This window comes from Panthera leo, chromosome A2, assembly GCF_018350215.1.
Source record: "Panthera leo isolate Ple1 chromosome A2, P.leo_Ple1_pat1.1, whole genome shotgun sequence".
NCBI lineage: Eukaryota > Metazoa > Chordata > Mammalia > Carnivora > Felidae > Panthera > Panthera leo.
This window is the reverse complement of record NC_056680.1, coordinates 144258290-144285459: the sequence shown is the minus strand read 5'-3', so window position 1 is coordinate 144285459 and position 27170 is coordinate 144258290. Positions and strand designations below refer to the sequence as shown.

The 27170-nt window shown below is 44.2% G+C and overlaps 2 protein-coding genes across 13 annotated transcripts in view; both read right to left on the bottom strand.

Moving 5' to 3' along the window:
• The window catches only part of STRIP2 (striatin interacting protein 2), a 46288-nt gene extending 30657 nt beyond the window's left edge, over window positions 1-15631 (bottom strand). For 3 of the 6 annotated variants that reach the window (XM_042924320.1, XM_042924333.1, XM_042924325.1), the window contains exons 1-8: window positions 14411-15628; window positions 8383-8452; window positions 5304-5378; window positions 4184-4318; window positions 2711-2831; window positions 1876-1944; window positions 1569-1675; window positions 57-184 (exon numbers count right to left, since the gene is read on the bottom strand). In XM_042924320.1, the coding sequence (XP_042780254.1) occupies window positions 57-184; window positions 1569-1675; window positions 1876-1944; window positions 2711-2831; window positions 4184-4318; window positions 5304-5378; window positions 8383-8452; window positions 14411-14539 (834 nt within the window). In that variant the 5' untranslated portion in view covers window positions 14540-15628. Of the gene's footprint in view, window positions 1-56; window positions 185-1568; window positions 1676-1875; window positions 1945-2710; window positions 2832-4183; window positions 4319-5303; window positions 5379-8382; window positions 8453-14410 lie in introns of all 6 variants that reach the window. The other 3 variants (XM_042924343.1, XM_042924351.1, XM_042924342.1) reach the window with 2 other exon arrangements.
• Window positions 15632-22040: 6409 nt separating this feature from the next.
• Window positions 22041-27170, bottom strand: part of AHCYL2 (adenosylhomocysteinase like 2) — a 166342-nt gene continuing 161212 nt past the window's right edge. For 4 of the 7 annotated variants that reach the window (XM_042924258.1, XM_042924266.1, XM_042924294.1 and 1 more), the window contains exons 13-17: window positions 25939-26082; window positions 24191-24259; window positions 24010-24088; window positions 22634-22754; window positions 22041-22217 (exon numbers count right to left, since the gene is read on the bottom strand). In XM_042924258.1, coding sequence (XP_042780192.1) covers window positions 22211-22217; window positions 22634-22754; window positions 24010-24088; window positions 24191-24259; window positions 25939-26082 — 420 coding nt within the window. In that variant the 3' untranslated portion in view covers window positions 22041-22210. The remainder of the gene's footprint in view (window positions 22218-22633; window positions 22755-24009; window positions 24089-24190; window positions 24260-25938; window positions 26083-27170) is intronic. The other 3 variants (XM_042924277.1, XM_042924287.1, XM_042924308.1) reach the window with 1 other exon arrangement.

Genomic DNA, 27170 nt, shown 5'->3' with positions numbered 1-27170 from the left:
GAGGGCACTGCTGGTTTGATGAGATGGGAGTGGGGGCAGGGGAATCAGTCACTCACCATGACTACCTTCCAGAGCAAAAGCAGGACCTTCTTTATGGGAAAGTGGGGAGCCAGGCCGCTGCAGAACTTGGTAACCATGGAGAAAAGCAGAAGGGCAAAAGGCTCCTCATTATGCATGGAGAAGCCTGGGGGAGAGGAGGGAGAAGAGTGAGGAAGTGAGGATGGGGTAGCTGTAACCCTGCTCCTGTGATCCTGAGTCTGGAAGCACAGAGGAAGGCTCTTAGCTTCCCCAAAGAATTCGAGTATTTGCTCCTTAGAAGGAGGCTTACAGGGTTCCCAGAGGGAAGGGGCAAGGAGGAAGGCCATGGAGGTAAAATGGCTTAGCTCCCAAGCTTGGGGATAGATACCAAACTAGAAGTAATAGTAATATAAAGATGTTGTTTTCTGGTCAAAGAATTCAATGCGTTTCATGGATCACAACTCACTTTTCCACATCAGTGGAAATTTTATTTATTTTATTTTATTTTATTTTATTTTATTTTATTTTATTTTATTTCATTTTATTTTATTCTATTTTATTTTATTTATTTATTGAGAAAGAGAGCAAGTGACCAGGGGAGGGGCAGAGAGAGAGAGGGAGACAGAGGATTCAAAGCGGGCTCCTTGCTGAGAGTGGAGAGCTCGATATGGGGTTTGAACTCACAAACCATGAGATGATGACCCGAGCTGAAGTCAGATGCTTAACCAACGGAGCCACCCAGGTGTCCTTTAGTGAATATATTTTAAAAATCCTGCAGGCCTTCGTGTCTTATCCCTGTCTGATGACATTACCAACTAACATTTTCAAGTTGATTCAACTTATTTTTTCATGCGAGATTGATGATGAAATGTGAGATGGATGGCTATCCCCATTTATAACCAAGAAACCAAGGCACAGAAATGACACGTAATTGGTCCTAATTCATAGACACAAGGGCAGTCAAGCCAGGTCTTCATGCCTGCCACACAGTATCTCTGCCCTAAAAGAATGGATGCTAGGGACACCTGGGTGGCTCAGTTGGTTAAGCATCCAACTCTTGATCTCAGTTCAAGTCTTGATCTCAGGGTTGTGAGTTCAAGCTCTGCGTTAGGCTCTGCTCCCTGTGAGGAGCCTACTTAAAAAAAAAAAAAAAAAATAGGAGCAACAAATGGCTCAGTTGGTTAAGTGCCTGACTCTTGGTTTCAGCTCAGATCATGATCTTGGAGTTCATGAGATCAAGCCCCACATTGGGCTCTGTGCTAACAGCGTGGATTCTCTCTCCCTCACTCTCTCTGCCCTTCCCCTGTGTGTACTCTCTCTTTCTCTCTCTCAAAATAAACATTTTTTAAAAAGTAAGAATAAAAGAATGGATGCCAATTCTGAAAAAGGAAGGAAGGAAGAATGGGAGGCAGGGAGGGAGGGAGGGAGGAAGTGAGGAAGGAAGGAAGGCAGGCAGGCTGGCAGGAAGGGGAGCTTTCTGTTTCTACTATGCAGATGTCCCTCCACTACCAGCACCTCATCCCCTTCCTTCCTCAAATGCCACTTCTTACTCAATTCAGTGCGGAAGGTCTCTCGTGCTGTCCTCCACCGGCAGGAGTCTGTCTCTCGCTCCAGGCGGATATTTTCCACCAATAGGTACATGACACTCAGCAGCACCCTAGGGTTATAGAAGGGTTACAAAAGGTTCCCAAAGCAGCTCCTAACCTGTAGTCAGAGACCTCAGGGAGGATTCGTGTGGGAGCTCAACCCAGTGGAATTAGCAACTATTAGTAATCTGGGTGTGTCTGGGGAACTTGGGCAAAGGGTAACCCATTGCTGACCACCCCCTGTTCCAATCCCAGGGCCAGCTCCACTCACCTGAGCTCTGTGCTATCAGCAATGGAGATGGCTGGTTTCCGAAGAGCACTGCTACAGGCCTGGCTGTTGCTGCCGTGGGGAGGAGAGAGAGAAGCGGAACTCAGATATCCTCTTTACATCCTGCATCCCCACTTATCATATACCCAAACCTGAGTACCTGCTATTCCCTGGCTATGTAGCTAAAAGAAACTGGTCTAAGGTAAATGAGCCCACAGAATTCCTCTGCCATCTCAGTAAATGCTTGTCTGCGGTAAAGATGGGCAAGGGCAAGGTCTGTGACAATCCCTCCTATAATCCACATTGTGCCTAGTACTGTGCTGGATACAAAGTAGATGCTAAGCAACCCTTTAAATTTGCCCTATTTAAACTCCTGGGTGATGGGCTTGAGATAAAATGAGGGATCACTATAGTGGCAGCAGCAACCAAGGCCACCTTTAGAGCTATGATCCACAAGGAAAGAACTGGGCACAGCAACAGAAATTGGTCCTGTTCCTCTTGGGTCATGTTCTCAGGTAGAACAGTCTCCTTCATGGATTCCACTTAGGCTGAGTTGAGAAGGTGTTTAGATACAAAGGGAACCCACCCAGGATAGGGCCCTGAAGCCCAGGATTGAAGCTGTAAGTAGGGCAGAAGCTGTTGATGAGCCCAATCTCAGGGAGGAAGACAGCATATCAGAGAGCATGGCTGGAGAGGGGAACTATCAGTAAGCTTTGGACTGAAGTATGAATAGACCCTGCTCCCACAGAGGTCTCCATAGGGAGCGAATCAGCACAGGACATGAGGCACCCTTCAAGGAAGGGGGTTGTCTAGGCCAGCCCTCCCCTAGGCTTCTCACTCGATTTCCATGTGGAGTAGCTCCAGGAAGGCCGAGAAGGTCCCCATCTGATAGAGCAGGAAGCAGTTGTACCTGGACCAGTGTAGCACATCGACCTCTGAATCACATTCCCCAAAAGTGCCTAAAGGACCAGACAGTGCCATGGAATTGTACGTGAGAGTGGCATCCCAGTTCTTTCCACTCTTCCCCATGATCTTAAGACTATCTTTCAACACCTAGCCCGACAATTAGGCTGACAAAGGTAGGGCAAGGCCCTCCAGAACTTCCAGAGCCAGAACCTCCAGAACTTTGAATGAGCCAGTTTCAAAAGAGGAGAAGCAGTCTCCAGAGTCAGGTCCAATGTGCTTATCACTGGTCTGTCTTAAGTTTGAGTTCCCTGAGAAGCAGATCCAGAGAGAACGATTAAAATGCAAGTAGTTTATTTGGGAGATGATCCTAGTTGAGAAGTGGGGAAATGAGATAGGGAAGAGAAGGCAGCCAAGAGCTGAAACCCAGGTTAGGGGAAGCTCTGGGAAACAGTATATATTTTACACACCTCAGAATCCTCCCACCCAAGAAGAGTGAGGTAGTTGGGCTATTTACCCACTAACTCCTGTCAGTCAGTGATCAGTGCTACATGAATTCCCTAGCACTTTCTGGTTACCCCATACAGGCTGCAGACAAAGCTTTCAGGTAAAAAGTTGAAGGTACTGGCAGTTGGAAGTTGGCCAGAGCACCAGACCCAAGAAAGATGGTTAGGCACCGCTTTTTTTGCTACAGTCTTCCCTTCACCATTCTCTTCCCCCTCCATTTATTATTTTCTTTTATAGTTTTTTAAGTTCCCAGCTAGTTGGTTCTGCCAACAGTCCTCTTATTATGATCTCAGGGCTTATTTTTACTATTCCAGCTAGGCTATCGCATTTCTCTTTCCAACACCTGGCTAATAGGTCTCTTCTGAGAAGATTTCCTCAGTTAATCCCACCGAGTTCTGATCATCTCCCAATTACCCACTGTATCCACTCCTGCTGCTATGCTGGCTTGAACCTTCTAAATGCAAATAAGAATTAATGCAGAGGGTCCACCATCTGTGACTCTGAGGTACTCCACTGCCTCCCCTCAGTGGAAGCCTGTGCCACAGCTGATGAAAGAAGCCTCCATGCTCGGCTGGTGGTGCATCATCAACTCTAGCCACACTGATTCGCTTGCTAAATCTCCACATGTGATCACAGCCCACATGAAGAAATAAACAACCCTATAAGAAATCTTGGCATGCCCGGTAAGATAAAGGCCAATTCCAAGGGATCCGGAATTGTACCCACCACCATCTCCTTAACCTCCTCATAAGCACCAGATTACTTCTAGCACTTGATAAGATCTGTCTTTGACAGGCAGGGAACTTGCTTTTTCAGCCTGGCTTGCCTCATCCTAGTCCTGATAACAACATTTCTCTCCCTGGTTTTCAGCCATTTCAAGCTGGCAAAGGTGGTCACTTGCCTTGGGCCAGGTAGAGAACAGCCCGGGCCACCTTCAGTCGCCGCTCCCTACTGACCACCTCCAGTCGGTCTAGGAGTCCCATCACATAGGCCTTCTGAGCATCTTCCTCCAGTTCCAGCCACTCCTTGCCCTGCACTGGGGACAGAAAACCATACAGATCCAGTGTCAGCTTCTGCTTCCCCTTCCTGGAAAGGCTCCTGATAGCATATCCATCTCTGATCCCAGCCCCCAACAAATTCTTCTCTTCAAAAGCTTTCCTTATTTAGCTGAGAAGATTCCACTAAGAGATTGGCAAAGTAAAGGACCCAAAAAGTTCTGGCTGAACCCACTCTGCAGCCTTATCTTCCTTCATATTCCCTCTATTCTCCACACACAGTCTATTCCATCCTATCTCTGCCTTTTCAAGGAATTCTCTCTCTCTCCCTACCTATCCAATTCCTATTCATCATTATAGGTTCAATACTAAATTACCTCTTTTCCACTAATGCTCCAGCCAGCTCTGTCCCCCAAGAAACTTTTTACTTCTCTTATGATACTTACCATTTTTCCTCTTGGCCTCAGTTTTGTGATGTACACACCTCCACTCTGCCACTGGACTATAATCTCTTTGAAGATACTGCAAATTCACCTTCACCCCTGCCCCCCGCATCTCCGGCACAAAAAAGTACTCACCACACATCTGTTGAATTGCAAATTGAATTCACTGACCAAGTAAGGAAATAGAGGTCTGAGAGGATTGCAGTGTGGGCACACGAAATATTATTAGATGTTATTAGGAGTGAGGCAGAGTTGGAGGCAGGGGTTGAATGTCAAGGTCAAGGACTACACTAGGCACAGGGTTTTACCAGGTAGCAGGGTACCTGCCCAGTCCCCATCCCTCGGCTCTCTGGGCCCTTTACATCAGTGAAAGGGACCCAGCTCAGGCTTCTCCTGCTTCCATCCATGGCCTCCCCAATTGAGATATAGGAAACTCTGTGTCCCGTATGAAAGGAGGAATAGAGAAATTATATGGTTATGGAGAGGATGAAGAAGGGTCATACTTTGTTTTGGGCTTTTCTAGATCAGGCTGGGATATCATGGAGGGAAAACCAGGTTTCTATTAATAAGAATCTGGGATCACCTTGAGTCTTGAAATCTTCTTCAAAGCACCTCCTGTTAGTGGTAAATTCCAGGTTTTCAGTGTAGCTATATAATTCTGTGGCAGAAAAGATAGGACAGAGTCACAAACATTCAGCAGACCCTTATAAAAGGGGCCTGAGGTGGAGAGGGTGGCATGAAAGAGCTAAAGCTTCCAACACATTCCTGCGTCCAATTCAATCCAGAGCCAACTTCCTCCCTTTCGGAGCAGTTAAAAATAGCCACTTGTGTCCCTGGGTGATTAAACCATCAAACCTGTCCTCCTCCTGCCAGCTGGCTGCTATAGCAAAGAAGGCAGTCTTCAACACTTGGTGAGGGCCAGGAGGGTTGGAGCAGAGAGGGCTAAATGTCATCACTCCTGCTTCTTAGGGCTGCAGCCCCTTCTGCTTGTCAACCCAGACTGAGACTATCCTGTCTCTAGGGAAGAGAAGGGCAACACGGTGCCTGAAATTTAGAGGCAAGCTCCTTGCGCTATTCAAGGAGCCAGAGCAAAGGCTGGAGAGTATGTGTTAGATGGCCCTTTGGGGTTAAAGCCAGTTCATTCTCTCCCTACTGAGATTCCTCAAAGGGTACAGAAGTTTAGGTTCCTGCCCAAGGCCACGCAGGTAGAGACAGCATCGAACCACTTAGAAGTAGCTCCTGTTGCCAAAGGGCTGCTTATGCCCAAGAAAATCTAACTTTATTAACAACAGCCTCTGAATACAAAATGCAGAAAGCTTGAGAAATAAAAATGCCGTCTCCTACACACACACTCCGGGACATTATACCAGTACCTTTATCTTACAGAGGATGAAGAATTGAGGCTGAGAAGTCAATAGGTGACAGAACAGATTTCCTCAAAATTCTGTGGCCTGAGATCCTTGCTGGAAATTTAACTAGGTCACAGATAATTCACAAAGAGAAATTCACGTATGTTCTCGGTCTAATGGTTGAGAAACACCTTATCTGGGAAGCAGGGCTTTTGAGTCCTGAGTTCCAGAATCCTGGACTGATCAGAAGCAAATTCCAGCCCTGACTCTGATATTCTTCAGTGCTCAGTGGGCAGTGGGCATAGATGTTTTTAAAGAGCGCAGCATAAACCCAGTCAGAAAAGGGAGCAAGGCTGTTAGGTACTAAGCTTTTTGTTTATTTTTAAATTTTAGATCGTGAACGTTCATATACAGATATAGAATACATACAAGATACCTTTGTGTCTTCTACCCAGATTAAACAAATGTTTATACCTGTCATATTTGCTTCCGACATCTAAAGCCCCCCTCTCCTCCCATTCTATCTTATTCCCCTCTCTAGAGGTAACCATTTTAACGAAATTGGTATGTATGCTTCACATGCCTATTTTTCTACTTTTACTACACACATATATACCTGTAAACAACATGATATGTTCTGTTTTGAAAGTTTTTATCCAAACAGGGTATTATATGTATTATTTTTTTTAAATCACTATTTAGTATATTTTTCAATAGTTTTTTACATGACAGTATGATGAACACATCTGTTTACTTAACTGACACTGTTCTCAATCAAGTGTGCAACTGGGCTTCCCAGAAACATCTTTTAGGTTTGTGTGTTTAAGCTGTTTTCTGGATGCATGTGTAAGTTATTTTGTCACTGTTTCTTTCCCCACTCAACAATGTGCTTTTAATTTATTGATATTGATGGGGCGCCTGGGTGGCTCTGTCGGTTGAGCGTCTGACTTCGGCTCAGGTCATGATCTCACAGCTTGTGAGTTCGAGCCCCACGTTGGGCGCTGTGTTGACAGCTCAGAGCCTGGAGTCTGCTTCAGTATGTGTCTTCTCTCTCTCTGCCCCTCCCTTGCTCATGCTCTGTCTTTCTCTCTCTCAAGGATAAATAAAACATTAAAAATTTATTTAATTTATTTTTATCGAAACATATTGACATAGATCAACTATTTTAACATCTATGCAGCAACCTACTATATTGATATACTACAGTTCATCCATTCCCCTAAGTTGTTTTAAATGTTTTCACAATGGCTACAATAAACATCTTCCTATGTGTTTTCTTGTGCCCAAGTGTTCTTTAAAAGGTACATCTAGAATCTAGATCATCTTATGATCTAGAATCATAAGATGTGTGCATTTTCAACTTTGCTAGATATGACCAAAGTGCTTTCCAATTTTATGCTCTGCTCTCTCATGCCAGTCAGTGTATAAAAGTACTCATTTCTCTGCACCCTCGCCAACTTCAGGCTTTTAAGTTTTGCAATCTGATGAATGTGAAATATCTCATTATTTTAATTTGCTTTTCCTCATTTACTAATGCAGTTGAACATCTTTTCATATATTTATTGACCATATGGTTTTCTATTCTCTGAATTCCTATTCATATTCTTTGACTACTTGTCTTTTCCTCTCTTCTCTCTCGATACACACACACACACATGCATACATATATGAAATATATTTATTTATATGTATTATTAGGAATGCTCATCCTTTGTCGGTTATTAAACTCAGCTATTTCTGTCACTCATCACAAAATTTATTCCCTGTGCTTATTCACAAGAACTTCTTTAAAATTGCTTGTCTCTTTTCTCTGAAAAAGCACGTCTCAAAGTGTCACTTCCATGTGACAGAATATTCAATTTTCACACCATCTCCACCCAAAGCTCGTTTATTAATAACTGGTATTAATAGCATGTGTAACGTGGAGGCTCTTAATGTGAGGGGATCACACTTAGCCTAAGCTAAAAATTCAGACAGACAGAAAGGGAGAGGGTGGCAGAAAGAAGGGGGCACGCATGCAAAGATACGAGAAACAAGAGGAGTGGGGAAAAGACGGAAAGAAAAAAGGATTTGAGAGTGCACCAAAAGAGAATAAAGAAGGGTAAGCAGAAAAGAGTGATAGAATGAAAGTGGAGAATACTGTAGCCAAAGGAGAAATCACAGGAAGAAATGTAAAAGCGAAGATATTTACCGCTGGAGGTTGGAGACAGACGGGAATGTGGAAAACAGATAAGCTGCCAGGAGAGATCACAGACCCAGGCCCTCTCCTCGTGGCCATCCTTCCCCTCTCCACAGCCCATCTCTACCTCGTACCTGACAACTCTGCTGCGTGCCCATCTGCATCTCCATACTCAAATTCCAGAGTGGGGCAGTCCACAGAGCCCTGTAATGGAGAAGTCTTTGCAGTAACTTGGGAAGAGAGATGAAAAAGGAAATTATACTCTCATTTAATCTTCTTCCTCTCCTGAAGTCCAACATTAGATCAGGGAGGCAGCGAGGAGAGTCCCTTCTGGGCCTCTAATCCAAGAAGTACCCTCCTCCAAGCCAAAATACTAGGCTCAGTGCAGGGCGGGGCTGAAGATTCCTACATAGAATCAGAAACTCTGAGTAAAGGGTTAGGATCGTGAACAGATATGAAAGCTATGAAATCTGTGCCTGTATCTGACCTACATAAACACAGAGCAGAAGAGCATCTAGCTGATCTCTAGAAAAATGAGATGGACAAAAACAAAAGAGGTGAGCTGGATTCTAATTTTAGCCCACTGTCATTAGCCCACTGTATGATTTTGGCAGATCTCGTTCTTTGGATCATAGTTCCTCATTTATAAAAGGAGGTCCCTCAGCTGTATATTCCACAACTTCAGGATTTTCAAATAAGGTAGTATTTCTACTCCACGTTATATTAAAGCTAGATTTCATATGCTGCTGTAGGTATAATGTTATAATCCTATATAAAAAATATTTTAATGTAACCCCATACCCTAACCTCTCTAAGCATTTTGGAGTATTTCCTACCAGTATACATTAATATATATAAGTTAAAATTTTTTGAATCTCAAAAAAAATATCATTTTGAATCTCATCCATCACATATGGCAATCTTAAACAAGTTACTTAATCTCCCTGTGCCTCAGCGTGGTATAAAAAACGTATTTGGTTTTTGCCCTCGGTTCCAGGCACAGAGCTCCTAAATCCTCCTAAAACCTCCTGATAGGAGTGTCTATAATTTAAAAGCCCCTGTCAACAATACTAAGAGTTTATGCTAGTGAGGTGATCGCTGGTGAGCCTTTCAGAGTTTCAAAGGAAGGACTGGCCCCATCTCCAGAGAGGGGAGGAGGCTGAAGATGAAGTTCAACTACCGACCAATGGTTTAATCAACCAACTGAGCCAGCCCCTATGCCAATGGTTTAAACAACCATGCCTAGGTAATGAAACCCCATGTAAAAGCCCTGAAACAATGGGGTTTGGGCACACCAAAGTGCTAGGAGGGTGATACCCAGAGGGCGTGGAAGCTCTGCACCATCCTACCCCCACATCTTGTCTTTGCCTCTCCTCATTCTTGAATTGCATCCTTTATATTAAAATTGTAATCATAAGCAGAGCAGTTTTGTTTTTGTTTTTTTAATTCTGTGAGTCATTGTTGCAAATTATGGAATCAGGAGATGGCAGTGGGTGGGTTGGGTGGGGGTGGTCATGGAACCTCTGAGTTTGCAGTTGGCCAGGTATAGTGCTTGTAGCCCGGGGGCCCCAGGTGTGGCTGGCATCTGAAGTAGGGACAGTCTTACGGAACTGGAACCGAGCCTTTAACTTGTGAGGTTTGTGCTAACTACAGATAGTATCAGAACTGAACTGGTGTCAGGGAATTATTGGAAAATGATATGCTCAGTTTTCTCAACTGTAAAATGAGGATAATTCATAGGGTCATTATAAGCACTAGATAAATTAATAGAGGAAAAAGCACTTAGCACACTACCTAGCACTTGGTAGCACTATGTAGGTGGTTATACTACTTAGGATTTTATTTACTGTACTTACAATATTAATATTATATTATTAGGCATTTTTATATTACATATATAAATAATATATAATATATAATAATACAATATTATATTAATATTATATTAAAAGGCATTTTCTCATATTATGACTATCATTTTAAACAGCTAAGTGTACAGCAAAGTGGGCAGATAACTAACCAGTTTACTTAACCAGTTCTCTATTGTTTTGTTTTGTTTTTTAATTTTTTTTTTTTAATGTTCATCTATTTTTGAGACAGAGACAGACAGAGCAAGAACAGGGGAGGGTCAGAGAGAGGGAGACACAGAATCCGAAGCAGGCTCCAGGCTCTGAGCTGTTACCACAGAGCCCGACATGGGGCTCGAACTCACAGACCATGAGATCATGACCTGAGCCGAAGTTGGAGGCTCAAACGACTGAGCCACCCAGGCGCCCCAACCAGTTCTCTATTGTTGATCATATAAGTTGTTTTTAATTTTTCTTTACTATAAACATAAAGTTGTAATACACCTATAAGTTTTTTCATATTTAGGATCTTTCCTAAGGATAGATTCGTTTTTTGTTTTCCAAAACCACTTTATCAATTTACATTGCCAACAATGCAAATCATGTTTAAATCCATTATTGCAAATATTTCCAAATACTTCTGGGTTACAGAAACCAGTCAGAAAAAAAAAAAAGGTGGAGGGTGGGAATGACATTAGGTAGTTGAGGTTTTATTCTGATTAACAGAGACTTAAAAACCTTTTTAAAATATATATTTCAAAAAAGAACAGTTTAATATCCCAAAATGAGGACACAATTTTAGAATAAAAGAGTTATTAAAAGTAATGTTTTTCGAAGTTTTTTGCTTGTAAATCAAAGAATAAATAAATTTTACATGTTCCAACACACACACAAAACCAGAACAAAAGTTTTAAAAAATAATACCATTACTATGTGATTTAGATTTTATTATTCTATTTCTTTTAAAAAATGTTGGTCTCAACTCACAGTTTGAAAAATACTGTTTTAAATTGCATACATCCTGCGGTGGGGCCCAGGGCCAGCATCTCAATGACAAGATGTTGCATGTCCCCTGCTATGATGTGATAAGAAGGGCAGTCACCACTCTGGTCTTCCACCTGAAAGCCCAAAACCTTGCCTTATGTCAGACAGACTCTGGATGAGGTTCACTGAGAAATTCTCACAGCCCAGAGGAGGTTCAGAAGAACTGCTATGGGTGAGGCGGGGGCTGGCCAGGCCAGACCAGGCCTGAGAAGAACTCCCAAGGAACAGAGCCTTGCATGAGTCAATGGACCAGTGCTGCTTCCATGGTTTGGCTAAGGCACTGTGGAAACCTGAAAGGCTGGCATCAGGGGAAACTGAGCGAGGGGTACAGGAACCCTCTATACCACCTCTGCAACTTTTCTATAAACCTAAAATCCCTCCAAAGTAAAAAGTTTAGTCTAAATAAATACATAAATCACATACATCCTTATTTTGTTTATTTATTTAGTAAGCTCTTCACCCAACATGTGGCTTAAACTCATGACTCTGAGATCAAGATTTGCATGTTCTACCAACAGAGCTTGCCAGATGCCCCAAATTGAACACACTCTTTAAATTTATTGCATTGAACTACATTTTATGAAAAACTTACTTCAATGCCCTGAATTTTCCTCCTCTTGCCACAAACCAGTAAAATTTTGTCAAGGAATTTGGGAACCAATTAAACCAGGGAATCTGGCTGAAAGAGGCCTGAGGTGACTCATTTGGTTAAGAGCTTTCTTTTTCTTTTAAATTTTTAAAAATGTTTATTTATTTACTTATTTATTTTGAGAGAGAGCTTGGGCACAGGTGGGGAGGGACAGAGAGAGAGGGAGAGGGGCAGAGAGAGGGACAGAATCCCAAGCAGGCTCCTTTCTGTCAGTGTAGAGGCTGGGCTCAATCTCTCAAACCATGAGATCATGACATGAGTGGATATCAAGAGTCAGACGCTTAACTGACTGAGCCACCCAGGCACCCCAAGAATCTTCTTATTAAGCAAACAATTATTCTCTAGCTTCCTATTTTCGTTGGGATGTTTATACACTAAACCGTTGGGAGAGGGTAGGTCAACCAGTGTCCCCTACAGGCACAGTGATGGATGGGGAGGCTCTCTTGAATTGTACCAACAGTAATTCTCTTCCAGTAATCCTTTAGAAGCCCAAGGTGGTGGTGGTGGGGGGGGGTTGTGCGGATAATCCATCTCCCCCGAGGACCGTCTCTCACAGGAAAGCAAAAGGAGGGAAGGAAGGAAAGGCAGATGGTCATCTGAGTCTGGGAATGTACTGACAGGTAAAAAGCAGCTTTCCTGCTGCAGTGGAAGGTGGAGGAAAGCTAATCTTTCCAGCCAGCCTTTTGGCAGGCAATGAGCCCAGATGGAGAGGATCACTGCAGTTGTCCGTTTCCGTGCATAAAAAGTACAGCTGCAGACAACCAGGAGGTAAAACTGTGGAGCAGGTGGAAAGCTCTGAGTCTCTGGATACTGGACTCAGTGGCAAAAGGAAAGTACTATCAGAGTCCTTTCCCCGATGGGAGACTTGATAGGCAGGGAAAAGCCCTCCTACGTCAGGAGTTTTAATTCTCCCAAAGAACATATCATTCTGAAACTGATTATTTTATTTACTTGCATATTGTCTCTCCACCCTGGCTAGAATGTTTGCGCCACAGAAAAAGACCTTGTCTTGTTCCCTATTGTATCCCTAGCACCTAAACAGTGCTGGGCATGTAGAAAGGACTCAATAATTTTTGAAATAATGAATGGCCCACCCTCTTCTCCCAAAAAAAAAAAAAAAACATTTAAGCAAAAACAGTGTCGCCTTGGGGGAAGGAGGTACAGGGTGTTCTAAAAGGCCAGATTCATAGTGAGGCAGGGAGGGAGGTGATGTGGACAGAACCCTCACCTAGCCAGACAGCAGAGCTGAGCTCTGTCTCTGAAAGGGGGTGTGATTTTGGACTAGTCTTTTCATCTCCACTTCTCTCTTTTAAAAAATGGGAGGGATTCCTACTTTTCTGTATCAAAATGAAAAACCTACATGAAATCCCTCTGGAAACTGCGAGGGTCTATTCAAATGGTAAACGGACTGGGACAAGAAAGACCTGGCTTCTAGTACCAGGTCTGGCCCTATGAGCTACTCTGTACTGACCAATTACATGGCCTGTGCCTGCACTGAATTAAACATCTGACATCCAATTATCTCATTTGACTTTATCTCAACCTTCTGAGGTAGGTGGCATTAACCTCATTTACAGAAGAAGGAACTGGAGCTCAGAGAGGCTTGGCAATTTGCCAAAAGTCACACAGAGAGTAAGTGATAGGGCTAGGATTCAAAACCTGGTCTGGATGACCCCAAAGCTCGGTGCTCGTGGCCACTATGCCAGATGCAGGATCTTGGGCAAGTGACTTCTGTCTCTTACTTCTGGACGAGAAAGGGCTAAAGCAGATGATCTCTACAGTCCCTTTCACACCTGACGTTTTGGGGTCTATCCTCCTGATCCCCACTCAGATCCAATTCTACTCTTGGCTAGTTAATGGACACTGGCTGCATGAGGCAGTCGGAGACTAATAATTCACGCCTTTCATCCTCCCAGTTAGAATTCCTTTTCAGAAGACGAGGAGGTAACCCAAACATTCATATTCCTATCTGTGGGTTTGTATCCTGAGCAGTTCCATCCACTCCCTCCGGTACAGCCCCGGCCTGAAGCCTCTCGTTGACCCTTACGGGTAGGGGTCCTGATGTCCGTGGAAGGCACTCCCTAAACAGCCTGCCAACACACGGGGGAAGGGGCCGCGCAGAAGTCACTCGGCACATCTGGATCTGCTCGCTGGCCCAGGAGTGGGAGCTCGGCTGCCCCCCACGCCGGCCCGTCTCCACTGCGGCGGAGCTCTGGCCCCTCACCCCTTCAGGCCAGTCGCTAAACCTCTCCGTTCAGCGGAAAACCTTTAGATTTTCTTCCCGTAAATCTAAAACACGAATCCCCACTTCAAGGGGCTGCAGAGACTAAGTGCGATCAATATTTGAAAAGTATCAGGTATGGTCTCGATCGCGCTACATCTTCGCGTCCCCGGAGGAGAGGCCAGAAGGCTAAGAAGCCCCCGACCAGGAGACAGGCAGAGAGGGGTCAGGGGCTGCAGAGCCCAGGCTGCGGCAGACCCCGCAGACGCCCGCTCCGAGGGGCGGCCCCGAACGCGCCGGGGGCTCCGGAAGGGCAGGGGGACCGGGCCGAATCACCTCAGCCACGGCTTCCCGCCCGCGGGCGTCTCCCGGCCCCAACTGAAGCTCTCCGGGCTCCTCACCTCCGACTCCCGCCGCTGGCTTCTGAACGCTTCCCGGCCCTTGGGTGCCGTCTGCTTCCCTTTGCCGCCGCCGTTGCCGTTGCCATTGGTGGACGCGCTTCCGGCCCCGGGCGCCGCGGGGTCCTCCATGCCACCCTACTCGGCGCCTACCTCAGCCCCTCCGCGATCTCTGCCCGGGGCGACCCCGCCGCCGCGCGCTGGGATCCAGGCTCCGCCCTCTCCGCAACTATTGGCTGCGGCCGCGCTCCGCAGCCCCGCCCCGCATCGCGATTGGCTGTTCGGCCGTTCCGAGCGGGACTCGGAGGAGGGGGGGCTCATTTACGGGACGTCCCCCCTCCTATTTTTTTTAAGTCCTGCCGCGTTGCTGGTAGCTTTAGGCTCTGGGGTAGGCTCTCGGCATTACTTCCCGAATTGTGGGCCTAGAGGTTTGGCGGGTTATCTTTTTGCTTCTCGCTCAGCACTCACCCGCTCCCAAATAGCGACCTTTTCGGGGAGCTCTAGTCTCCGCCTCCTGCTCCACTGCAGTCTCGGTTTCCCCATTACCACAGATGTCCTATCCTAGCTCCCGCATGACGCCCCTAGTCCCGATTCAATCGCAGGGGAGGCATGGCACCGCCGGGTGGTCAGGGACACCGAAGGCAACGAGAGATTCGCCCTCTCAGATTTCTCGAGAACTTATCCCGCCTGGAGTGAGGGCTCGACTGGGAGATGGTGGGTTGAGGGGTGGGATGGGGCATTTTCACTTCAGTGAAATCGCTGGTGCCCTTCAGGGCTGCTTCTGGTCATCTGCCTTTCTCTTGTGAAGTAGGGCACCTTCCTCAAGTGTGAGCTAGGGAGAAACGTTGAATGGAGAGCAAATCCCCGTATGCTCCCTAGCACTTTCCTTCCTTCCTCTACGATCCCTCCTGAGGGCTTGATACAAAGGAAGCTCTCTGGTCAGCTAATTATCTAAAACGCTGTTGACAGTAAATAGTCCCCAAAAAGCAGCCTGAGGGGAATGGGTGGGATCAAAAGGATGGGATTGAGGGAATTGTTGAACTGCCACTTTGTTCTAGGCCTTGCACTAGAAACTTTCCAGATATCTTATGCTACTTCTCTCTGACAGGTTGTTTCCACTAATCCTGTATTACGGTTGAGAAAACCAGGACTCAGAGATTACTCCTCGCAGTTCCCAAGGTGTTCCATCTTGTCTGAGTGTATTTGCTGTTCTTTCTGGAAAAAACTTTCTGCTCTTCTTCTTGGCTAGCTTCTATTGTCCCATAAAGATTCTATTTCATTATTACCTCCTCTTCCAGAAAGCCATCCTTTTGACCGTTCTCAACCCGCTCCGGCTGGGTGGGTGTCATGCCAAGTCTGCTTGGATTCAAAACTCTTGTATTTTCTTCTAAAAAATTTTTTTATGTCTTTATTTTATTTTGAGAGAGAGACAGAGTGCGAGTGGGGGGAGGAGCAGAGAGAGAGGGAGACACAGAATCTGAAACAGGCTCCAGGCTCTGAGCTGTCAGCACAGAGCCGGACGGCGGGGCTCGAACTCACAAACTGTGAAGTCATGACCTGAGCCGAAGTCGAAGTCGAAGTTAGCCAACTGAGCCACCCAGGCGTCCCTCTTATATTTTCTACTATATCCCCAAAGTAAGAGGCTCAAAGGAATGGCTGCTCCCCCTTCCTGTATCTTATGGACAGCTCTGTCCCTTTCTTAACCGTATGTCTCCCTCAGAATTTACTCTGCTAGTCGGTAGGTGATGGATGAAGGCAGAGTTGAGAGTGAGAACTCCTTGGAGCTTTCTCACTTTCTCTTCTGTCCCCAACATCTCCTTACCGTACTCATGTACTGTACTTCCCTTTCCTCTCCCATTCCCACCAACGTGGATAGAAGTTTCTTGAGAGTAGGGCCAAGTTTTGTTCATTTTGTATACCTCATATATGTACGTTTAGCACAAGATTTCTGTAATAGGGACTGAAAAACTTGTGGTGGGGAGCTGTTCCATGCATTGTAGGATGTTTAGCAGAATCCCTGGCCTCTCCATAGTAGATGCCTGTAGTACCCTCCCCCAAGTTGTGACCACCAAAAGTGTCTCCAGATATGGCAAAAATGTTTCCTGAGGGGCAATATCTTCTGCAGTTGAGACCTACTGGCTTAACAGAATTGAAATGACCCGAATTTCCAAGAAAGTTCATGGCTCGAGGCCTCAACTATTTGATTTTGGAATTTTCTTTTTGGGTATAATTTGTTAAACTCTAAAAGAGTCACACTCTGCTTTAAAATTCACAACCCACGCCTAGCTCATCACTGCTGCAGTGTGGTAAAGCCGCCACTGCACAACCCATTAGGGTTTCTTAATAAAAGAATTAATTATTCTATCTTCCTACTCCCAATTCCTGTCCTCCTAAGCAGTCAGAGTTCTAGGATTGATAGGCCCAGAGCTTCATCGTCTCTTTTGTGAGCTTAGTCAATCATCAGGATCCCCAAACAGTCAGTGGTGGCCAATTTTGAGGCTTTCTTCCTTTTCCAGTGTATACCTTGGGCGAAAGAACAAAGCCTCAAGCTGGCTTCAGTGGGGAGGACTGAGGATACCTCTCAAGTCCTCTCTGGCCTCTATGCAAAGCTAATTGCTAAGCCTAGAGCTCCATCTGGCTTCACTTTCAGAGAAGGGGTTTGAAAAACAGGTGTTATGGAGATTGCAAAGGATCAACACAGGAGACCTCAATCCATTATCTTCTCTACACCCTGTGGAATGGGAGAGAGTGAAGATTGGACATCTGTCTGCTCATTATAGCCCCACTTTCAGAACTGGTCATAAGGAAGAAGGTATCTGGAAACAACTCCTGGAAGAAGTTGACAAGAAACCATGGATGAACTGAAAACTTTGAAATTATAGGCCATGGACTTGGTACACACTGAACTTCTTTTAGCTTATTTGTCAGTAAAGATGTGCTAGCCGTCAATACCATTGACCACAGAGGCATCCATACATACACCTGAGGGCTAATCAGTCAGGGGCTGGTCTACAAGTTTTTCTATCTTGCAGAGATGGCTCCCGTGCTGAATTATTTTTAAATCAACACTACCACTTTTCCTTGTCCCCAAACTCAGGCATTTGGGGGCTCCTGGCAGAGGTATAAATAGGTATAATTCCAAGGACTGAACATATTCCTTTCCCCATGTAAGCATGGAGGTCAGATACTTGACTAAATAGACAGCACCTGTTATAGAACTTAAAAATAAGATGTAGAGGGGTGCCTGGGTGGCTCAGTCAGTTAAGCATCCGACTTCGGCTCAGGTCACAATCCCATGGTTCGTGGGTTCGAGCCCTGTGTCTGGCTCTGTGCTAACAGCTCACAGCCTGGAGCCTGCTTTGGATTCTGTGTCCCTCTCTCTCTGGCCCTCCCCCTGCTCACGCTCTCTCTCTCAAAAATAAACAAACACTTAAAAAAAACATAAGGTGCAGAAAGTCTTACAGTATCTAATTTTTTAGGGCATTGGGCAGCAGGAATGATGTGGTAGAAAAAAGACAGAATATCTTCCTCTCCCATCAATGCTGCACATGAAGGTGTAATGAGGCAACAGGGGATTTAGGACCCTTAGACTGAGATAAGAAACTGATGTTTGTGTAGCACGGTGTGTGCCAGATTTTTAAGCAGCATTTTAAAAATTAAATCAGATCTTTAAGTCCTTACCCCAGGAGATAAGCATTACCCATTTCAAAGGCAAGAAAACCAAGGCTCTGAGTCATTATATCATATTGGTCAAATTATACAACTTGTAAATGGAAGAGCTAGTCAAGTGAGCCTGACTTAAGAGGTCCAGTCTCTTTCCACAGGACCACAGGCTAGAGAAATTGCACAGCAGTGCATAGTCAGGGCTTACCCCGTGAGTCTGAAACTAAGACCCAGGCACCCATGCTCCCATCTTTCACAGAAGAGGAGCCAAGCCCTGCTGTAGGGGGGTGAAACCTGCCAGTGGCTCATAGGTTTCATTGCTGGCCCCTGCATTCTCCTTCGCAACTGGAGTGGCACCAGCTTTGAGCCATTACCAACTACCCAAACTGTTTTAGCCCTTAGTTTAGGTAAACACAAGTCAAAGTAGCAGAAGATTCTAAGAGGGAAGAAAACATCTTGCATACAGGAAGAACTAGTTTAATTTGTCAACTAAGAGAGGTGGGTATTAGAAAACTGGCTCAAAAATGGCCACTCTACTGGTAGTTGAGGAAGAAGAGGAAGTTGGATTCGCCCTTTAGTTTCTGATTTAGTCAGGCAAAAGCTGATCTGGAAACAAATCTCTGTCAGAGTAATTTATTTCTTCCCTTTGGTTGGATGTAGTCAACTTCTGGGTGTCAGGACCCTTTAATCCCAAACCATGGATGCTGGCATCTTGTGTTGTCCAGCTAAGGGCAGAACACAGAGGGCTTGGGGGATCTAGAACCACACTCTATTTTCTCTATACTTTTCAACTCCCGGGGGTGATGGTTCTGAGAAAGCAGGTTCTTTACACACATAGCAGGGGGTGGGTTGGGGGAAAGATATTAGTGGAATGGCCTACCATGGAATAAGGGACCCAAGGCTAAGGCCATTCAAATATGCTATTGGTAACCACTTCAACTTTTCACATCTTTGCCCTGCAGTAGGCTCTCCAGCCTGTTGCCAAGAAACATCACTCATCTCTTGAATTCCTAGTTCACAGAAGCAAGCAATACTCTCAAGATAAGAATCCATTTTAAGAATATTTTATTTATCTTTTGAGATTACATAGTCATTATTGCTGATCTAATACAATCACTTAGACATAAAGATTTCCAAGATCCTCTCAGAAACGGTGATCCTTAGAGGTTTTATTTCCTTTCAGTAAGATGACAACGAGAACTAGATGATTATATATATAATATATATATATTATATATATATAGTTTAGTTTATTCTCTACATATAATTTGCTGGTGTTGCCTATTTTCTTTCCATAATTTCCTTTATTAAAAAAGCTTAATGCAACAATGCATTTTGATTTCTTTTTTTTAAAACCATGACAAAGTTAATTTTGAGAAAACCACAGGAGCAGCAATTTCAGATCTGTTCAGAGAAAAGCCAAGCAGCAAAAAAGCTTTGCAGGAGTATGTGGCCATGGGGAGCCGTGCTCATATGGGAGGGTAGGTTGAGGAGGTAGGAGGGCAGACAGAAGGTAGACCAGATACCTTTTTTCTTTTTTTAACGAGGAAAACAAAAAACAAAAAACAAAAACCCTGAATTTCCATTAAGAAGGCAAATGAGACCTTGAAAACTAGCAGAAATTCATTGCAGAAAAAATGCTAAGTATCTCCACCAGCCAGGGCCATATACAAACAGATAATTCGTCTTCTTTCCTATGCTTCCAGATACCTGAATGCATCTAAGGTGAGAGCTTGAGGGAAGAAGACACATTTTGTTCTCTGATTCCAAGGGTAGAGGGAATAATGACCAAATTCCAACACTAAGGTAGAACCCAAATACTCAGGAGGCCTGGGCCTCCTTCTTCCTAATGGTTGATGACATGGGGTCCCTAGAGAGAAAGGAAAGGGGGTCATCTGAAACTCAGAGGCAAATATCTCACCATGGGCAGCAACACTGGCAATCAAACTTAGAGGCCCAAAGGTGGCTCCTTTTTTATTTGCAATGGGTCTCTTCACTATGACAAGGCAGGGTGTGCTCTGTCAGGATCAGTACCTAAGTAATACTGCTCCCTAGAGAACTCGGCTTTACTGAGAAACAGCAAGTTATGGTTTTTGGCTTATGAACATAACAGGCTAGAGTCCAGATATCTACCTAATGGAATCTGCCCTTGGTAAAAGTTACAAAGACCTGTATCCAATTCACTAATACAAAAGAGATGCAATTAATACAAAACTCAGAACTGGGTAGGCAAAAGGAAGAACTGAGAGGTCTAGTAGAATTTTCAGCATTTACAATCTTCCTCATGAAAGAATATAGCCATATATGTGGCACTTTTCCGGTATGTGCTAAGACATAAAGCCTCTGAGGAACCAGACTCTCTAGGCTGAGAGTGCATACTATTTAATGAAGCAAACAGCCATTTATCCAAAGGCCACCTCTCTACCTCCAAAAGGAAGGTCACTTCCAGACTAGCTCTGAAAGTATATATGAACGCCAGGGGAAGTTGAACAAAGTGGAGGTAGGTGAGGAGAATCAGGGTGGGAAGGTTATAGTGATCCTGGGTGGTCTGGTGGTGTTTCCTTGAGTTACCTTGGTCTTGAGACTATGAGGCAGACCAGGGTAGGAAAAAAAGGGGGGGGGGGAAGCAAACCAACAAACATGAGAATGTTAAAGAAAGTTGTCGGGGGCGGGGGGGTGGGGGGAAGGGACTCATTTCATTCAAGATTTCTAGGGCCACTCCAGACTTTAACTCTCAGAACAAGTCTGGTCCCAGTGAAACCCTTAAGATCAACATGTCAGTCTCCAAAAGGTATCCAACTCTTACGTGGGACATAAAATTTCAGGCTGCTTGCATTACTAGTTTTTTGTAATGTTGGAGTTACTCAAGAAACTACCTCTGAATTATAGAGTCTCGAGATGGAAGAGGCAAGAACATAAAAAATATATCCCAGCAGAGAAGAAAAACCACAGACTAAATCGTAGAGACATCAGATCCCAGTTTCATCAATGGCAATGGCCAAAGAAATGAAATGTCTGATGAAGTTGAAACTAGTCAAACTAGCTTTAATCATTTGGACACAGTTTACAGTGTCACCTCTGTATAGCTTACTCAGTTTAGCTGCAGAGCCCTTCCCAGGAGACAAATAAATACATTCTGCTTCTTTAGAGTGACAAGCTGCGGGTGTGAGCGACCTGTCCCACTTTCAGAGCCCTATACCCCCCAGATCCATTGGAAAGTTCATCTTTCCTTGCTCAGTTTCAAAAGCAGTTTTAGGCAGTAAGAGGAAATTTCAGGAAGCAGAGTTTCTCTCCTTTTCTGAGACAGTGCCAGTCTAGAGGGAACTTCCCGGGAAACTGTCCAGTTAAATGACAAGTAAAACTATGGGCCCCACTGGGGCTAGCCCCCACTTTCCGAGCAGGGGTTAGCTGGGTTAGAAAGATGGCAAGACAAATATCTGACAAACACCAGAGCTGCAGAGGAAATAATGGAGGCACATCCCTCTTGGACCCAGAAAGTGTTAAAATAGACATGACTATTCAAGGAAGAAAGGAGTCCTGGGTAAGGAAGAAGACTCCAAGTCAGCACAGGCATAGCTAAGTTTTTGGTGTAGCTTGCCAAAGCCATAACATATACTCCTTCCTTCCCAGTCATTCTATAAAGAAGGCAGTGATAGTGATGGTCAAGGCTGGGAACTTAGGCCATGTTGACTCGGTAGCTTCCAAAAGGCCTAACCTAGGGAAGGGCCAAAGCTGAGAAAGGCAGCTGCAGGAAATTTATTCTACAAAACCCAGGGAACAAGGAGTCTGGAATCCCTGGACTAACTCCTGAACCTGGACAAGAGACATATGACCATTGCTGAGGATTCCAAGTCAACGGGGAATGATGCAAAAAATGCACTGGGAAGGATTACCCCATTTCTTTCCTTCCTCAGCCTGTCCCTTGTGGCTCTCACAGCCTTCCGGGCAGTAACCACACTTTGGGCCAAGGCAACAGGCACAGGATTCTAGGTTTTAATAAATAAATAACCTAACATATAGGGTGAGCACGGCGAGCAGCTGATTGGAGAAGCAGCTTGCTGGGTTCTTTCCTGTATAGGAGTGGAGAAAAGACTTGGAGTTCTATTCCTTAAAACTTCTTCTGGCTTGAATTACAGGAACTTAATACCTAGAGGGAGAAAGAAAGATGAGACTATGTTATCAGCTTATGTTATCAGCTTATGAGGATGCTGGGACATGAAGAGCCCACCTAAAGGTACAGCAGGTAGACAGGGACTTTTCTGGAGTGGATGGTGAGGGTAAATACTTGTGGTGCTTTTTCACATCAGTGAAAATGCCCAGTATTTCTCTATAAAGAGGTAAAAATAATCTTAAGATGAAATGGAGAAAGGCAAATTCAGAAAAGGGAACACTATTTAATGTCTGGAGAAAGCCTCAAAGAGTCCTTTGGGGGTGGTACTGAGGGGGGAGTGGGTTTATTTTTCTGAGTTCATGTAAATGTAGTAAAAGTTGTAAAGACCAATTTCAGTGCAGAAAGCTCTTTACTACCCGGGTTTCCCTGTTTTCTGGGGGGGCCCAAGGCACCTGTAGTAATTAGGCTTGAAAGGCCCATTCTTGTTGAGTCCCAGATACTTGGCCTGTTCATCTGTCAGCTCCGTCAGGTGGGCATCAAAGGTGGGCAGGTGTAGGCTGGCCACATACTCATCTGGAACAGACCACAGAAGCCCTGGTATAAACATTCATGCCTCTTGTCTGGCTGTGCTCGCCAGGCTAGGCCTTAAAAAGTTGGGAGACACTTTCTAATTCTCGGAGCTGAAAGAAAAATGCTCAACTTTGGCTCACCGGCCCAGAATTCTAAGGAGTGGTTGCTTGAGCTTCAAGCCCAGTGTTTTTCAAAACTGTAACACTTCTTTCTTACCAGCTGTTTCATCCTTGAATCTTTCCTTCTCCCCAGAAAGGTAAGGGAGACATGAAAGAAGCAATAGTTCTTAGGGTCTAAAAGAAAGGATGGGATAGCAAGGGAATAAAAGGTGGGAAACTCTGTACTTTGGGCGACTCAGAAAAACTAACACCCGAGGAAACTGGAAAGGAATGTCTAAGAATGATACTACACTGTTTTCTTTGCTTTTAGTATCCTTAGCTATGGGCTCTGTCTATATTCTATTGCCTGAATACATATTATTCAGAATTTTATGTCATTTTTCTAACTATTTGTTTGGTCTTCCTAACTTCATTATATATTCAGCCAAAATATAGACTGTTGTATTTCTTTTATATCCTTCCAAAGGATATATTAAAGGGAAAATATGTCAACTTCTAACAGTTGCCATGCATCAAGTGCTAAAGCAAAACAAAACCAGAAGCTGATTTATTCCCTGATCTTTGCCTCAGGAGTTTGTAAACACACTGTATCAGTTCAGGTGCTTGAGGCGGGTTCTTTAAATTTTCAAGAGTTTAATGTTTCCCTTATATGAAACACCCACATGACTAGTCTTAACAGGAGCTGTTCAGTCTTTCCTTTGGCCCTGACAATGAGGCCAGAGTTAGAAGATGTAGTATGAAAAGTCTTCTCAGTCTGAGGAAAGTCTGGAAGGGGCTATGCAGCAGCCTAGAATTGGAATAAGTCAGATGTCACAAGGTGGAAGATGAGTCCTCTTTCTTAGGGGAAGATTTTTTTCTCCTTTGAGATTCTTGCATATAAGATACTTGAAGAGAAAAAAAATCCTTGAAATTCACAGGTAGGCAAACCAAAGCATAGCAAAATGTAATGATAATGTAACCAAATCATAGCAAAATGTAAATCAATCAGTAATGAAACCTAGGAATCCTAGCTCCTACTTTAGAAGGCACAGATATCTTCCCCACCCCCTTTTCATAAGAAATTTAGTGCCCCAAACTTCATTTAGCCTCTCACTCTGAACTACTTGGGAACGGACAGGGATGGAAGAGCGCATGCTTACCCATTTTCTTGGGCAACAGGTAGACATCCTGCTTATAGCGACCCTCAGGAGCATTGTAAAGCTCTATCAAGGCAAGAGCCTAGAAAAGCAGAGAGATGGATGCTGATGTGCTGTATCAAGTGAAACCCTGATGGTCTGATGACCCGTTCCAGCCCACTGCTTTCCGCTCTGATGGCCCTACCTGAGTAGTGGCGGTGATTGAGAGCACAAATGTAGGCACTGTGGAGCAGCTTAGGTTCAGCAGACGGCCCTGGAGAGAAGGGTTAAGACACAGATGAGTTAGGACAAAGTCTCTAGCCTTTGAGGAGCGAAGGACGCACACAACTGCAATTTTCCAAATACTTCCAACTAACATGGCTGGACAAAAAGTAGGTGTTCGATAAATAGACATGAATTGGTCGACATTTAAGTGGAATTAAAAACTTCTGGAAAATTTGATGAAGGTAATGGATAAAAGATCTCTGGGATTATGTAAAAAGGAATAGGGACGGTCACGTGATACTGAGGCTTATGCCAAGGAAGGGTATGCTTCTCTTGAATTTCATACTTTCTGCAACAGAATATCCTCCTTCAGAGGCACTGGCATTCTTTTGAAAGACCGTTGTAAGCAAGGATGTAGTCAAGTCCAGGGGCAACCTCTCCAGGTTGTGAGGGGAGGTATCTTTGGACTTAGTAAGCTGTGATGATTTCTGTGCTTCTTCTGCAGTTTGGTTCTCCTGAATGCAAGGGTATTCTTGTATTTCTAGTGGATGATTCAGAGAATACAAGGGCTGGAGGCTACTGGAGATTGCTATCCTTTCCTATTTTGTTTCCTAGGAAGCGTGACCACCTTTTTTTTTTTGCTGAAACATAGTAGCCAAAAACCATGGTGCTTGCTTTTGTCACCAAAATCACTAGATGGGACCTCCCAGGGCAACTAGAAATAAGTCACCAGACAGCTGGCTGATATAAAAGCAATTAATGAATATTTAACAACCTGCTCATCCCTTCCCTGTACAAGCTCCTTTCTCGTGAAGGAGTAATCCGGTCCCTTTACAGATGCCCTAAAGTATGTGAGAAGGTGAGATAAGGTGGAAAAAGGTAAAGAGAACAGTAAGGGTACTCCAGCATAAATTTAAGGGTCCCTCCGTGAAGATGGTATATCTTTTACATCTTCGTATTCAGTTTCCTTAATTTTAAAAAAAGGAAGGAAAACTGACAGAAAATCAAACCTCAAGAAACATATTATTATCATTCTTGTTATTTTGGTATCTTTCTCTGAAGAAGAGAAACTGTCAAGGTAAGAACAGCGGGCATCGATATTGCCGTCAGGAATCTAAGACTAGGGAAGAGGAGCTTTCAAGAAAGGCAAAGTAGCCAAACATTGACACGGAAGGTTAAGTGGGATGAAAGTGAAGAGTAAGTCTGAGCCAGAAGAAGTCAGGACAGGGAAATAGTAATCATACGACCAATAGACAGCTGGGTGCCTACTACACATCTGGTTCAACTCAGAGGAATGTCACTCAAAAACATGATCTAAACTCAAAGACTCTCCTAGAGCTTGCCTACAACAGTCTCAGGTACAGTCAGGAATATCTGCTTTGTGCTTACTGATTAAGCCATCCCGCAAATGACATTATCTCTTCGTAGGCATCGCTCAAAGTGGCATTGGCTCTATCTGCTAATTCTTCCACAGTAAGAGTCATTATCTGACTCTACCTGTAGATTGACACAGACAGACAGGATAATTGCGGAAAAGTAAGGAACCAAAATAGTTTCTTAATTGCTGAATGAAAAGACTTTTCACAGTCAGATGTAAAATCCACTGGTAAAGTAGTTAAGCTTGTGCTCGAAAGGAGCTGAAAATGAGAGAACATGTGGAGGAGGGGACCTGGATATTGCAGTCTTTCCTGTCAGGGGTGAATTTCTCTTACCAGTCTTAGGTCTTACCTCTGCCAGCAATACTATCCTCTTGCCATCAGGCCATATTACATGGTCAACTTGGGATCTCACTCGCTCCCAGGTCAGTTCTGGTGTCCGCAGACTCGCCTGGAACACACACAGCAAGTACATCATCGGCCACGACTTGTCCCACTTTATGGAAAGATGTTGAAGGGAGCCATTTCAAATAGCAAGTTGAAATGAGCAACCAACATGCCAGATGGAGAATACCTTTCCCAGGTTGGTTAGGACTGTTCCATTTCAAGGTATTTAATCTTAGGCCCAGCCAGGGAGGGATCACTCAGGATGTCATTCCACATATACTGTATGCCCACTCTCTGCTGAGCACAGTAAAAGGTGCTATGGGAAATACAAAAGAAACCAAAGACATGGTTTCTGCCTTCAAAAAGCTCATACTTTAGGTGGGGACACAAAACGATGCATACGTGAGGAGGAAAAAGCCTCTAAAATTACTTATAAAGCAACATGCAAACAAGTGCAAATTGATACAAAACAAACTGAATACACAAATGCTGAAGAGAAACAGAAAAAAGGAGGGTCGGAGCTAAGTGAGATTTGTTAGAGAAGGCTGGTTGTCCTAAATATAGCATGCTGGGGCCCGAAGTTCTGCCTACACATCCTCATATCCCAGGTTCCACCTTCTCAATGATGGTGGTTCACCTTAAAGTTACAGAAGCTTTGTGACCTAAGTGCAAATGTGAGGTAGCCTTTAGAGAAATGCTTAATGGTAGAGTAAAGCTCCCAACAGCTCACCCTCCTTCCATTTCTGTATATTGTGTATTCGGAGAACAAGAGAAGAAATGTTAAGTTTATTAACAGCAGCAATCAAATAAATAACAGTCACAGGGTTTAGACTTAAGACAACAACTTCCTTCTTCCAATAGGCCATTCCTAAAATAGAAAGGGAGTCCATATTCTAAAACCACCCTTTGACTCAGCTGGTAAAATTAAGAAGATCTGCCAAACAGTAGTTTTCAGACAGAGAAACACTTCAGTTCTACAGTACTCATTTGCTGGGTACATTCTACATTCTAGGCGATGTAGTAAATAACACTATTATAGACAAGACTGTGGGCTCCTCTACTAGATTGTGAGCTATTTATGGACAGGGACTATATCATCTTTTAATTACCAATCTAGTGGGAAAGACAAACATAATTCTGTTTCAGTATATTCAGGACTGTATTAACGATCTAGACCATTTCTTTATTAGGTACATG